We start from the raw sequence: 14,667 nt of genomic DNA, 5'->3' as shown, positions 1-14,667 counted from the left end.
CCTGCGCTCCCGGAGGTGTCCGGGGATGAGCGATGGTTTAATTACTGCTGTAGTTTTGACGAGGAGTTTTGGCGTTCCACGGGGGAGGGGAAATTCCTGCGTCCTCACCCTCTGGGAACTGACATTTACATCCTCTGAAAAGGCAGCTGGTAACAAAAAGCTAAAGAAATCCCTGTGTTGATGTACGATTAGTTATTTATTTTCCTCCAAGTCCCCAGATGGGAAATGCCACCATGGTGCCCGTCAGGGTGGGTCAGATGCCCTCACGCCCCTCACATGAGGCCCAAACATGAGCCCAAAAGTCAGCTGTGAGGTTTCCATCAGTTCAAAACCCCCTCATGGAACCCAAAGCTCTGAGCGGGGCCTGGTCCCTGTCACAGCGATGGCCTGTACCTGGTGAAAGGAGCACAGCATGCGGGCCTTGCTTGCCGATCCTAATGAACATCTCCCAGGGCGGTAACAGCAGGGTCGGAGCACCCGAGGTGGCACAGTGTTGTTTGTGCTTCCTCACAAAGATCCTCATTTCTCCATGGATTTGCTGTGTTGTCTCAGACTTTAACCCCCTTATCTGCTTCCTTGCAGGCAGCGGTGGTGGAAATCCCCTGCACCAATTCAGTGCACCAACGCACCAGCAAGAGGAGGACCCTCTGCTAAACAGGAGGATTTTTTTCATCCCTAAAGCTTTTAGCAGGGTGTGGTACAATTTCTCCATTTTCCCTCCTAGCCTGCAGGAGGGCACAGGTCTGGGTCTGCCTCGTTTTTCTGCTGTGAGGTGCCAGTTGCCTGAGGTTGGGGAGTAGGAGAACAGTCCCATGTTCAGCTGTATTTGGAATGCAGGATTATGTACATTTCAGGAGGATATTTTTAATGGAGAAGGGGATTGTAATACGATTGTAATGCCTTTTGCATTACTTGTTTATCTTCCTTCAATATTTGAAGCTAAAGGGTTGTTAAAATCCCTCCAGGTGTTTTTTAATTAATGTTTTACTGTAATTATTTTTCTGACTGATAGAAGGCATGATGTGAAGGCGTGATTTCTCATTCCATAACTGCCAGGGTTCGGAAACAGAAGCAAAATATATCCTGACACTATCAGAAACAATTGATTTTATCAGGATATTTTGACTAAATACTAACAGAAGTGACTCCAGTGACTTCAAAACCCTAACAAAATAATTCTAAATTTATCATATTTTCTTTCTCACTTCTCCCATTCTCTATATTCACACGACTCTTGCAAGCAAATTAGGCAGATCTTAAGTATCCATTTAGAAGCCGAAAAAAGCTATTTGCAGGTATTTAGTCTAAATTATCCTGTCCTCTGCTAGACCCACCCATCTTGTAGGTTGGTAATAAACCTGTGTTAGCTTTCACAAATTTTATTATCAAGGACTTTCGATCAGCCATTGCTGGAACAGTGAACGCAAGTTCACAGTTAAGACAGAAGCAACCTATTCGTTTACAGAATCACCAAACTGATACAGCAGGTTATAAGATCATATTTCTAAGAAACTACTTTGTATTCATGTTCCTTGCATGCATAAAATTTAAGGAGATAATATTTTGCTCATATTTTTATTACCCTTCTTTTATTTTCTTCACGCAGCCATACTTCTTACAGGTGCTACTTGCATGTCTTCAGCATTCATTAGGTATTCTGAACTCCAGCAAGAACCTGAGAACAAACACAGCTTTATACTCTACCCTCTAGAGATATGACTAAGGAGTTGTGGCCTCCTCAATAGCATTGGTCTGTGGGCATTCTGTCGCATAAAGATGGAGAAGCTGATATGTTGCATAGCCTTTCCACTACCCCTTCTTGTCTGTAACTCTGCGGACTTGTTATAAAAATACAGTCTGCCTTTAACGTTCTTACCAGAATAAATTCCACTCATGATAAATTATTTAAAATGCTCCCGCCTCCAAACTCATACTCTGACCCAAGATTCACACAAAGGAATGACACCTCTTTTCTTAATACCTGTTAAACCCTTTCCAGCCAAACTTGTTCATCTGAGAGTAATGCAGCAAATTTTCTCCTTTTGGTCTGGTAGGTCAGATAACGAGGGGTTGGAAGCAGAGTCCGAATCTAAATCTGCGTGTGATGGCACACTGAGAAAGTTGTGTAGCTCAAGGACTTCTTAAAAGTCCTGTTCTAACACTACCTTTGTTTGTATTTCCCAGTAGTGATCAATACCTTATTGCCTGCTCTTTCACCATGAAGGCCATGGAGGATCAAGTAGTTCAAGAAGAACCAGGATACCAGGATGATGAGGTAAATTTATGGTTCGTTGAAGATTATGTGCAGCTAACATTGTTTGAAGGTATTCTGACAGTGTTACGAAATCCAAGGAGAGACAGGAGGTCCCTAAAGACCATCAGGGAGTTCAATGCGCTTAAAATTTTGTTCCAATTTAAATCCAAGAAAACCTCATTCTCCTAGCCCCTGTGGAGCCTTGCTCTTCAAGTGCTCATCCTTAACCCTTCAAAAGCTAGGCAGAGTTTTTAATGGGATTAGCGTTTCTTTGTATTTTACGCTTTTATATTAAGTGCAAGGGGACTATTGGTTCATTTTATACTTCCAAGGAATGGTCACCAGCCTGAAAAGACCGTGGTGGAAAGAGTCAAGAAGATGATGATCGTAGCACAGGTTTTATTGAGGAAGGTAATAGGAAGTGTGCAGGCCTTCTTGGCTCACTATGGCTTTGTTTAATTAGGTAGTCCAACAAGTTAGGCATTTTTAGGGAAAATCATTCAAAAGTTTATAAATTTGAAACAGACACATAGTGCGATCGGTGTAATTACAAGAAAAAGTAAAATCTATTTTTATTTTTTCTGCTGTTTTATTTTAGGAATCCTTTTTTCAGGATATCGACCTGCTACAGAAGCATGGAATTGTAAGTGTTAGTGATGACGTTGCCACACAGAATTGTCCAGTACTGTAAGGTTATTTCCAAAGGTGTATACACATTGGTGCAAACACCTGAAATTCCTCCTTGCAATCCATGTGAAGACAAATTTTGCCTTTGGTGATAAGACAGGTTTTCAGAAAATCTCATTCCCATCAGATTCCTAAATAAAGTGGCAAGATATTCAAAGTATTTAGCACCCAGCACTCTCGAAAAAAACAATTACTTGCTAATTCATTTGAAAACTGTGATAGACTGCTTCCTGTTCCTGCCAATCTTTGTAATTGCTCCTGCATTTTTGTTGTCTGTGAAACTAGACTGCGACAATTGTTGCTATACTATTTTCAGCATGCTGGAGAAGGGGTAGAGTGGGAGGGAGGAAAGTATTAGTAACTAGAGAAATAAGGGGTTGGTTTTCTTCATCAAGTACGAATTCCTGTAATGGTTATCATCATTATTGCATAAGCATCACCTATTTATTTGAATTATTAAACATACATTTATATGTTATTAAACATATTATTATGTGTTTATCCAGGTGACTGGCTCATGGATCAAAACTCTATTCTATTCAGTGTTATAGAAGCAGAATCAAAAGTGGGGTTTGAGGGAGGTAGTGTAAGATTTAACTCTGTGATAAATGACCACGGACAGATGCAGAGGGGGAGGGCACGGGCACAATGAGACGGCATGAGTCAGCACCACAGTTCCTGGGCTCAGCATGTCCACTGCATAATTATTGTCAGCTTTTCTTTGTTGGCAATTCATTGACAGCTTTAAAGAGAGTTCTGAGGAATGATCGCGAGGTTAGGAGCTCTAACTATGGGGCAACATAGGAAAAATACCCCAATTCTTGTGTTAAAAATGTAACAAGTTGGCCGAAGAGGCTGACGGCATGCGCTGGAAGGGAACTGTACTAGCCTGTCAATGTTCAATGAGGCATGGTATGCAGAGAGTGACAGTATGGTACGAAAGATCTTGAAAAGTAAGAATAATGACTTAGGCTGTTCTTCTGGCTTAATAGGAGTTTCCTGATCCTTTTCTCTCTCTTTTTTTTTTTTTTTTTCCTTCCTTCCAAGTGGTTATTCCTACACCCCAAGGGAAGTTTTTCTTCTCAGCCGTGGCACTTAAAATCTTTGAGTGAACATATGATGAACCATATCCATTAAATTAATTTGCTAAAGAAATAAGCGGGATTAGAATGTTGTTGGTTTTTTTTTTCCTAGGAGTAGAGAGAGAAACATTTGCAAGATCTGACAGTGTGGCCACAAAGACTCAGATTAGCACGACCTAGGCTGTGGTTTGATGTTCAAAAGCCTTTGGTAGGAATTAAGGTGCCCGCAGCCATTGCTGAGTGTTCCTGCCCCCGGAGCATGCTATCCCTTCTTCTGGCAGATCTGCTTTTGTAGTCACCCCTTGAACTGGATTTGTGAATCAGTTAGGCCAAGAATCATCACAACAACAAATGTGGTTTAGGTTTTTTTATTTGTAAGTTCTCAGAAAATTCCCTGTTCCATCTGGGACAGCTGCCACAGAGGTTCAGGGTGAGCGGCTGATGTGAGGGGGCCGGCATGCCGGTACGTTAAGCCAGGAGTGATGCTGAACACTTCACAGTATTGAACTGCAGTCTAAAGAGGAGGACATCCTAGGACCGTGGTTGTTACACAAACTGTCGGTGAAAGTTGTATCAGTGCGGGAGAAAACAAGGACTGCTGTAACCAGGCCTGCCACACAGAGACTTGTAATGCAGGACAGCCTTAGGTTTGATGTGACCAGAAGGACAAAGCCACTGAAGAAATGCAGAAGCAGCGTATCGCATTTCAAGTTTAGGCCTGGAAAAATGATCCTTGCAGCAGTAGTCTGTGGTCTTAATAGAAAAACACAATAAAACACCACAGTCCTTTTTATATTGCTGGTTATTATATTCTTTTGGGTGGAAGACTCATTTTTATTTGTGACACCTTTTACCTCATCCATCTTTATTAATGTAATAATCCAAAATCACACCACAGGATGAGAAAGCAGCTTCCCAATGAACATGACTAATTCCTAGCATAGCCCCGCTCCATTCTTACGTCCTATGCTCTTGATAAATAGGTGATAGATCCAGTTGTTAGGTGTTTTCAAAGAAAAAACTTGTCTTGAAATGGTAAATTGAAGTATTATCCCAAACCTTTCACACAATGTTCTTTTGTGAGCAATCTGTTTCTTGCCTTTAAGTTTCCTGTGATGTCAGAATCGTAAACCGAGGTGAGAGGAGACAAAATGTGTCAGTAGGGCACTGACTGAAGTCATGCTGTACCCAATTTATGAAAAACTCTAGGAAATTCACTCTAGCCCCAAATGTCGGTCAGATCTGGAGGATATGTTTGTTTTAAGCTGGACATAACCGTGAACATGCAGAAACAGCTCAGCAGTTAGAGTCAGCTTCCGACGATCCTTGCGAGTCAGCTCCCAGTTATCCACGATCGGATTATCTGGTTTACAGATTACCTGTGCTAAGGGACCAAGGACAGGCTGAGTGTTGTAGAGTTTACCAGGCTGGGCTCCACACTATCCGAAATAATCCGTACTGTTTCCTTACTACCAGCCTGGATCTAGAGAGACCGGCACTGAGCAGGGACAAGTAAATACCACTGGACCCAAGACGCCTTTCCCTCAAAAGCACCAGAATGTCTCTGCACCATGACCCCTCACACCACTGTTACTCGACATTATTCTGTTGCTGGTGTCACAAACTACGTAACAAAGAGTTTGGTGTAAATCTGTTCCTTTCTTGGGGAAGGAACGCGCATATACATGCAAATGAATGTCTAATAAAAAGATTTGCTTTGCCTTCTAGTTGTTAACGGTCACCAGTACTCATTGAAGGGAACTTTCTTCACAGAACGTAGCAGATATCAAAAAACTGAAGTCAGTTGGGATCTGCACGATCAAAGGAATCCAGATGACCACAAGACGGGCACTGTGCAATGTCAAAGGGCTTTCAGAGGCCAAAGTGGACAAGATTAAAGAAGCTGCAAACAAGCTTATCGTAAGCCAGTCACTTTCCTGATAGTTTAAATGTATGCTGGCCTCTCCAAAACACTGTGCAACGTTTCTCTGAACAGAGCTTTTCACCACATCATCAGGATAATTTTGAAAATTATTCTGCTTATTACTCTAAAGGGATAATGCTTTACAACAACCAGACAAGTGCTGTGGTGCTTCTCACACCCAACCTGTGTAAATGAGGCTAGGGTGGAGAGAAGGCGTTTAAGCGGGATCTTGCGCTTTACCTGCAGGTGAAAGCTAACATAAACCTCTCGTGTTCTCGTTGGTCTTCCCTAGGAACCAGGCTTCCTGACTGCCTTTGAGTACAGTGAAAGACGGAAGATGGTGTTTCATATTAGTACCGGCAGCCAGGAATTTGAGTAAGCTTATCTCTGCTTAAATCCTTCCTTGGTGCAAACTGTTCCAATAATCATATTCATGGGCTTTAATGAGAGACAAAAATATAAAGGAACAAATATTCAGCTAGGACACGTGGGTTACCTTGCATTTGGAGCCAATGCTGGCTCAAAGATGCCTCAGTAAGCAACAAAACCAGCTCCTTTTCTGAGGGGAAACCAGGCTTTGTACAGTCATTGTGAATAAACCGACTTTGCACCCAGGAATCCTGAAGGTATCATCATTTTTTTCACCTAGTCAAAACAACCTGCAGGTCTCAGATCAGAGTTTTCAAGATCTCCCTTGAGATGTTTTTTATGGAATGTTATCTTTTCAAATGTATTTTCTGTTCTTTCTCTTCAGTAATAGCTTCTGTAGATCTTTCTCTTGCACGCAGAAAAGAAGGTTAATTCTTTATAAATCAGTGATCGCTTAGTGCCCTGCACTTAATGCATCGAGTGAGGGGCTTTAGGGCAGAAATAACTTTTCGTAAAGTAGCAAAAGTTTCTCATTTTTACTTTTCTCTTGGGATTTTGTGTGTTTATATAGTGATTCTCTCCCTTTCTCCAGTAAACTTCTGGGTGGTGGGATCGAAAGCATGGCAATCACTGAGGCCTTTGGAGGTGAGAAAGCCACACTGGATGAATATTACTGAGCAAAGAATTGCAGCTTAGTTCAGATTTTAAATCAAGCTGCGTGACTTCTGTGAAACTTAGCACATTGTAGTCATAAAGGCGAGTACCTGCACGACTGTGAGAAGAACAGGCCCACTTGTCTAAGCGTTTGCCTGCCTTTCCTCTGCATCTGCTTGCAGACTAAGTTAGAGCTGAGTCACCATTAGCCTCGGGGCACGCTGGTTCAGCACAGCATGGCGTTATTAATACCGACGTGCCATATAGGAGGGGTTTCCCCAATGCAATCTGTCTTCCTTTCCAGTAACGGGACTGCCACAACAGGTGTTTTGTTTATGCACACTTGGGACACATTGCATTTCATGTAAGATTTTGAAATCACAATTAAGCTACTATTAGAGTAAATTGGGTCAGTTAGTGTTTAGCGCTTCAACAACAATAAGAGTTCATGAAACAGCATACTCTTCCCTTTAGAAGAGACAAACTGGAGGCTGACATGATCTGATATAATGAGATTAATAAGCTCGTAAGCTTCTCCTTGATCATGTTACTGAATCTGATATAATGAGATTAATAAGCTCATAAGCTTCTCCTTGATCATGTTACAATGAAACTGGGCCAGGCCAGTGGAATCAACCACAGCCATTTCTTTTCCCCCCTCCATCAATTAACGCTTTTCCACGTGTGCCATGTGGTATTTAACTTCTACACAGAAGAGAATAAACGACCTTAGCAGTCAAGCATGACCAGATGAAAGCATTTCAGATTTTGCTCTTCACCCAACACATTTCTACTGCACAGAATTTATAAGTTGGGGTTAAATGATTAAAAAAGTTAGACATAGAAGTGAATTTTTTAAGTAATTTTTTTTAACTTCTGAATTTGGCAAACTCAGAAAAAGAAACCCTCACCTTTTTTTTTCCGTTTCTCTTTATTTAACAGAGTTCCGGACAGGCAAAACCCAGCTATCTCACACCCTTTGTGGTAGGTGTGCTACCTTAAAACAGAGCGCCATTTCTTCTCAGTGAACCCATTCGTTACAGCTATATCAGAATTAAACACATAGAGACAAGTCAGAACCTTTTACCGCTAGAAATACAGTGAAACAGACCTTGGTGACTCCTACCTCCATGAGTTATCTTTGGGAACTCATATACATGATTACTTTGTAATACTGTCCACATCACTGTCAGTTTTGTCATAAGGAGGGAGAAGATAGTAGACTGCCTTACAGAAACCAGGGAAACACACCATCTGGAAAAGCAGAGCACAAATATGGGTTGCAGGTGGACAGGGGCATTGCTCAGGAAAGGGCAAAGGCAAGGATCTTTCTCAGCAACTCTTTTAATTTCTGGGTTTCAAGAGGTTTTGCTGAATATGACATTCTGGAAGGGCACTGAAAGAGTATTACTGGCTGACGGTAACTGGATAAACAAAGACCTTGGCCGTTGCCACAGTTGGGCGGTGTCAAATACAGCAGGACTCTGATTTCCCAGTGATAGCTCTCAACGTGTAAATAGTAGTAAATAATAACTAATGTGACTGTTAATGCTGCTGGAGTATAGTTACCAGACACTGGATTGGCAAATGTGCCCTTAAATGAACCCTATGTTATAAAGGGAATTACGGTACCTTCTGGAAAAATGAGGCCTCTTCCGGTCAGCAGAGGCATACCCTTTTGCATGAATGATTACGACTGGATGAATTGAGTATTTTAGCTTATTCGCTCCAAAGAGACTAAATCCACAACCGGTAACTATTTGCATATCAGGAAAAATTCATACCCAAAGAATTTGGATATGAGTTACAGCCGGAAAAAAACCCTACTAATACTATTCATTTGAGCAGAGGATTGAGAGAGTGCTTTGTGCGTGAAGAACTCGATAATAGCCTTACCTATTTCCAATAGAAAATGTACAGGGTTAGTGATGGTACTGAATAAAACACAGTTCTGACACCCTTACTTAAATCTCATCTGATCCCCAACTGAGAAATGTGGCTTGAGTTTCTCCTCAAGCCGGTGGCAGGACTTGAAACACTCGCGATTTACACATTGATAAAACTGGTGGTTCTTTGGGATATGGAAAAGCAGTCGTATTTTATTAAAAAATAATAATAGAGGGAGTAAGAAAATATTTTTCCCGCTTTTTCATTTTGAACTTCTTTGATTCACTGTAGTGACAGCTCAGCTTCCAGGACCAAATGGCTACACAGGTGGAAAGATTATCTTCATCGATACTGAAAACACTTTGTATCCTTTGGACTGTGGAAAGCTTACAGGTATGATGAACTGGAAAGAAACTGCTTGTTTCATTATAAGCAAGCAGGAGGCTCCAAGTAGCTTCACACATGTAAAACAATAAGACTGACCCGGAAAGCCTGGAGAGCGCAGTGTGTAGTGACCCACAAGGCAGTGACTTTTTTCTCTGTCATTTGATGTAATCCATCCTTGAAAAATCAGTTGGAATACAGAATTTTAACTATTTTTCCGAGATCGTTCTTGATAATGATACAGGTGATAGAAGCTTTTCAATTTACTTCAAGAGAAATTCATCTAAGTACTAAACACTATTTTTAACACTTCGTATCTGTGGTAGACTGTGTATAAATAGGTTTTGCTCACAGCTAAATTCCTAGAGCACAGATATCCATATGTCAACACACACCCTCCCCGCTCCCCGCCTCAAACCCTAAACACAAAACAATTATGATCGCGAGCCCTAAACTATCTTTAGGGTATGTGGGACAGTGTGAAGAGAAAAAGGTCAGCCTGCTCTAGGATCAAAATAAATATCCATCTCTGGTTTTCCACCGTTCTGTTTTGGAATGGAGTTTTATTATTTTCAGAGCATGGTTTGTACCAGGAGAAATCCTTAACTTTGGCTCATGTCAGCCGACCAGACCGTCTTCGTGACATTGCTGACCGCTTCACTGTTGACCACGACGCAGTACTTGACAACGTGCTGTATGCCCGTGCATACACTAGTAAGACCATTATTGCAACCAGACCGCTGTCTAGGTTTTTTCTCTAAGGCTCTCACTTTAATAGTTCTGGCTTTATTAACTGAGATTGCCCACGGAGGATCCTAAAGAATGTTTTGTTGCTAACGAAAGAAGTTGCAGGCTCGCTTCCATTTTCTGTGCCTGGTGTCGTGCGCTGAGCAGACGTTCTCTCTAAGTACTGCAGCTCAGGGGCACTACGTATGCCACCCCTGCAGCTCGCCCCAGCATGACGGGAACTCTGCCACGTGTATGACGGGTGTCAGCAGGGCATCTTAGTAAGAGAACCACCAATTCATGTAACCACCATTGCCTGAATGTGAGCTAATCCTATAAATGCTGTTGAGAAATTCTCTGCAATCTTGCGAATAGAACTTTATAGGGACGGCTCCAACGCACTCAGTCACAAGACACTGCATTAACAACTCCAAGGAAGCTTTAAATGGGACTTTGAGAGTACAATGGGAAAAGGAATAATATGATTAATATTATTTCTGTCTGTCATTTAATTCAAAGTTAAATTCAAATGTTGATACTGCTTTTCAGATCTTAACACAGCCAAACCAGTTGCCTTTGTGCATAGTTGGGTTGTGAGGATTTTCACAAGGAAGTTTTGTTAGCTGGGCAGGTGGAAACAGGAACCTGCAGAAGCGCAGGCACTGCTGGTTATTGAGGAGGTAGCTTGTTACTGGGTGAAAATGTAAACAGTGTGGGTGTTTAAAGCGGGGTTTTAAAATTCAGGCTTATGTTACTTCAGAGCTCCTCCTGGTCCTCATTTCATTTGGCAACTGTACTTCCCACCAGGTGAACATCAGATGGAACTGCTTGACTATGTAGCAGCCAAGTTCCATGAGGAAGCTGGTATCTTCAAGCTATTGGTACAAGGCTAATTCTTGGTTTTTTTACTGCTTTCGGAATATGTTTTCCTATTTTCTTTCACTATATTTACTTATTACTGCATAATTCCAATGCAGATCATTGACTCCATAATGGCACTTTTCCGTGTGGATTTCAGTGGTCGTGGTGAGCTGGCTGAACGACAACAGAAACTGGCTCAGATGCTGTCAAGGCTCCAAAAAATATCAGAAGGTAAGGCAAACGTTGCAGAATTTGGAAAACACGGGCTGGACTTACTGACACGGTAGCTGTTGGTAGCACGGTCACCTAGCAGTCCAAGGGACTGTACCCAGTCCAAGGTACAATCGTTCCTTGCTCCACACCTCTGTCAGTCACCGAAAAGATCAAACTGCTAATGCGTTATTTCAGGAGGTCGGATTAAGGAGTCCTTAGAACTATTCAACATTTAGAGTTTTCCTAGAAATACTGGTAAGGGAAGTCCTAAATGAGAGAACAGCTTGTAGAACCAGACAAATATCCAGTAAGAGAAACTGTCTTCCCCAAAATTTGACAGTCTAGATACCCAAGAAACACGCAGAACAGAAAAAAGGATGAAGGCACGGAGGAATTGGAAAGCCATGCCCATTGCCATGTTCCGTGTGCTTTGCAATGCTCTGAGGGATGATGGCATGATGAAAAGGGTCCCTTGTCTTTGGAATGGCTCAGAACTGTCAATGAGGAATGAATAAATGTTTTTTCGGGGGGAACCCCACACAGTACAGACAAAGGGAGGGAGAGGGGGCTGAGGGCAGGGAGACAACAGAGATGGGAACTGAGAAGGACTTGTTCCCTGGTATTCTGAAAAGGGCTCATTTTTTGGCCTATTACAGCTGAAGTCAGATTTGGGCTGTGCCCTTTTTAACTCCAGCCATCAGACATGAAGAACATTTGCTTCTCTTCCATCTGAAATTTGAAGTGCTCCAGCAGCAGCCTTGCTTTTAGCACGGATGGGAACCTAAGCGGGATATAGTCCACCTCATTTGCATTGCTTTCTGTCGCAGAATATAACGTGGCTGTGTTTGTGACCAACCAGATGACGGCTGATCCGGGAGCAACGATGACGTAAGATACCCCTTCTCTTTCTCTTTTTTTAAAAATTTCAACTCTTGCGTATTACGTATGTAACAGAGATGAGACCTGCGATTGTATGGAGCGAGAGGCACTGACACGAAGGTTCGGACTGGTCATAGGTCCCTCTGGCACGACGAATCACTCACGGGTGACACAGATTTCTCTCAGTTTTCTGTGATGTGGTTTCTTATGTTCATCTGCCGCCTGGCACGGAGGCTTGGACAAAGAGAACAGGCCTCAAAAAGTATTGCAAAAGCACTCCATTTTCTGTTGGAGCAGCCTACACGTGAAGTTTAAGGTGTGTATTTCTTCAGCCTCTTGAATTTAACGAGAGGAACACCATGCCATCATTGAGCATTTGAACATCGTATCTTGATGCAGGTGTGTTAAAGCCCTTTTTGGGGTACATTTGCTTATTTACGATTCATGACTGAGTTCAGTGTGCCTCGTCTGACAGTTAATCACAGTATTAACCTATGGGAATTTCACACAGTGAATCGTCACAATTTTCTTGCTAATTTAGCTTTCAGGCAGACCCCAAAAAGCCCATCGGGGGCCACATCCTCGCTCATGCTTCGACTACCAGGATTAGTTTGAGGAAAGGCAGAGGGGAGCTGCGTATCGCCAAGATATACGACAGGTAAAGCACCTTCCCCGGGCAGGACGGAAGCTGTGTTACGAGCAACCGTAAGGTGACAAAGCTCACGGTACTGAAACTTCTAACAGCTTGACGGCCGACTACTACTTTCAAACCAGCCACGTTTCTGGGTGGTAAATGGAAAGAAAATCTGAAAGGATGAACTAATTAGCAGACTTGAAAGTCGTCTTGCATATCACATACATTAAATCACATAAGTGTTCATCGGAATTCCCACTAGATCATAGAATCATGGAATGGTTTGGGTTGGAAGGGACCTTACAGACCATCCAGTTTCAACCCCCCTGCCATGGGCAGGGACACCTTCCACTAGACCAGGTTGCTCAAAGCCTCATCCAGCCTGGCCTTGAACACTTCCAGGGATGGGGCATCCACAGCTTCTCTGGGCAACCTGTGCCAGTGCCTCACCACCCTCTCCGGGAAGAATTTCTTCCTGATATCCAATCTAAACCTCCCCACTTTCAATTTAACCCCGTTACCCCTTGTCCTGTCACTACAGGCCCTTGTAAACAGTCCCCCCCAGCTTCCTTGTAGCCCCTTCAGGTACTGGAAGGCTGCATGGTCCTCTCTTAAAGACGACCATCAAATACTGGGTAAGACTGGTGTCCCTTGACAAGAAAATTCCAGAGCTGTTAAAATGAGTAAGTTTTGCTGACACAATTATGAGCAGTTTACCTGGTAAGCCGTGGCAGACCCAAGTCGTTGGATGTTGTACCAGTGGAACTACACGGAGAGACCAGAGTTTCTGGTCAGGAACCAAGAAATTGCGAGTTTGACAGAGAAAGCATCTTTCCGTCTCCCGCACCTTCTCCTCCACTCCCCTCCCTTGTGTTTGTCATCTTCCGAGAGGCGGGTTTCGTACCTTCCCCTCTCAGTAAGATGGATCACATCCCGCAGTTTCCACATGCAGATGGTGAAGTATTCTGGGCTGCTGACATTTACAGCATGCTGGGGACCACTGCGCAGCTGTATTTAAGATGGGGAAACGCACAAATTCCTTCCTTTTTTTTCCCTCCAGCCCTGAGATGCCTGAAAACGAAGCCACATTTGCCATAACCGCTGGAGGGATTGGGGATGCCAAAGAATAGGCAGAAAACTGACGGAACTGTGTGTCCCGGGGCAGCTGGGATGAAGATTGGTGCAGGGTCACTGACTGCCTGGCTGTGCGTCTCATCTTTTGGGAATTGTTTGAGGTATCTGGGGAGAACACTGGGACGAACTCTGTACATCTCCGTGTCATTCATCTTAATAGAATTTGGTTCATTTAGGGTCTTCATTTTTCACCTGAACTTCCAGTAAAGATTTAAGAAATAAGCTTGTGACCTGTTCAAAGAATCCTTTCCCTCTATTTTGTGAAAATCAAAGCTGTCCTTTCACGTGGGATTAACATACTCTTTTTTAGTCTCTTTAAAAGCAGTGGGATTGAATGGGTGAAACGGAAGAGAATTGGAACAAACCCAGTTGCAAAACTGAGAGGTAGATGGGGAAGGCAGCGCAGGAGGAACACAAAAAGCTCGATGGACTCTCACGTACCGCAGAGGGACAAGTTACTTCAAAAACACGCTTTTAGGCATTTTTATCTTGACTAGGTCTTTTTATTGAGCCTCTTCTACTGTTTGCAGAGAATGTTTTAGAAGTGTTTCTTCTTAAAAGTTAAAAATAAAGCTTGTGAATTAGAACAGCACTCTGCTGTTCTGCTCGGGTGCTTTGAACCAAGCCCTGCTCCCAGTAATCCCGCTGGTGAGGGAAATACACTGGATCCAACCCAACGTTTTAAACCGTTGCCTGGTTCTCTGACGAAACTTTACATAACGGCTTTGTCGCTCCCCTCTATTAACGATTATTAAATAATAATAAACACTATTACTAAAGAGCAGGCATGGGCACGGCTCCGAACTAGCCAGAGGTTATGTCACGGGGTTTGTCTTGTGACACAGCTAACTTAGAATCACGGAACGGTTTGGGTTGGAAGGGACCTTACAGACCACCCAGTTCCAACCCCCCTGCCATGGGCAGGGACACCTTCCACTAGACCAGGTTGCTCCAAGCCTCATCCAGCCTGGCCTTGAAC

At 42.9% G+C, this 14,667-nt stretch overlaps 1 protein-coding gene across 1 annotated transcript; it reads left to right on the top strand.

Annotated features, from left to right (window-relative positions):
• Positions 1-2,218: 2,218 nt before the first annotated feature.
• Positions 2,219-13,684, top strand: DMC1 (DNA meiotic recombinase 1). The gene is made up of 13 exons (XM_010147347.1): positions 2,219-2,275; positions 2,853-2,897; positions 5,797-5,943; positions 6,240-6,322; positions 6,909-6,961; positions 7,913-7,954; positions 9,149-9,221; positions 9,864-9,955; positions 10,775-10,848; positions 10,945-11,059; positions 11,869-11,929; positions 12,462-12,578; positions 13,615-13,684. The coding sequence occupies exons 1-13, from the start codon at positions 2,219-2,221 to the stop codon at positions 13,682-13,684; spliced, it is 1,029 nt and encodes a 342-aa protein (XP_010145649.1).
• Positions 13,685-14,667: the final 983 nt, after the last annotated feature.

Source organism: Eurypyga helias, unplaced genomic scaffold, assembly GCF_000690775.1.
Source record: "Eurypyga helias isolate BGI_N326 unplaced genomic scaffold, ASM69077v1 scaffold31572, whole genome shotgun sequence".
In the NCBI taxonomy this organism is placed as follows: Eukaryota; Metazoa; Chordata; class Aves; order Eurypygiformes; family Eurypygidae; genus Eurypyga; species Eurypyga helias.
Note: the sequence above shows the minus strand (reverse complement) of the source record. Positions and strands in the feature narration are given on the sequence as shown.

Coding starts and splice junctions, on each gene's coding strand:
- DMC1 (XM_010147347.1), top strand. CDS start 2,219: ATGAAGGCCATGGAGGATCAAGTAGTTCAAGAAGAACCAGGATACCAG. Junction 2,898..5,796: donor TGCTACAGAAGCATGGAATT/GTAAGTGTTAGT, acceptor CTTTCTTCACAG/AACGTAGCAGATATCAAAAA. Junction 10,849..10,944: donor CTGGTATCTTCAAGCTATTG/GTACAAGGCTAA, acceptor ATTCCAATGCAG/ATCATTGACTCCATAATGGC.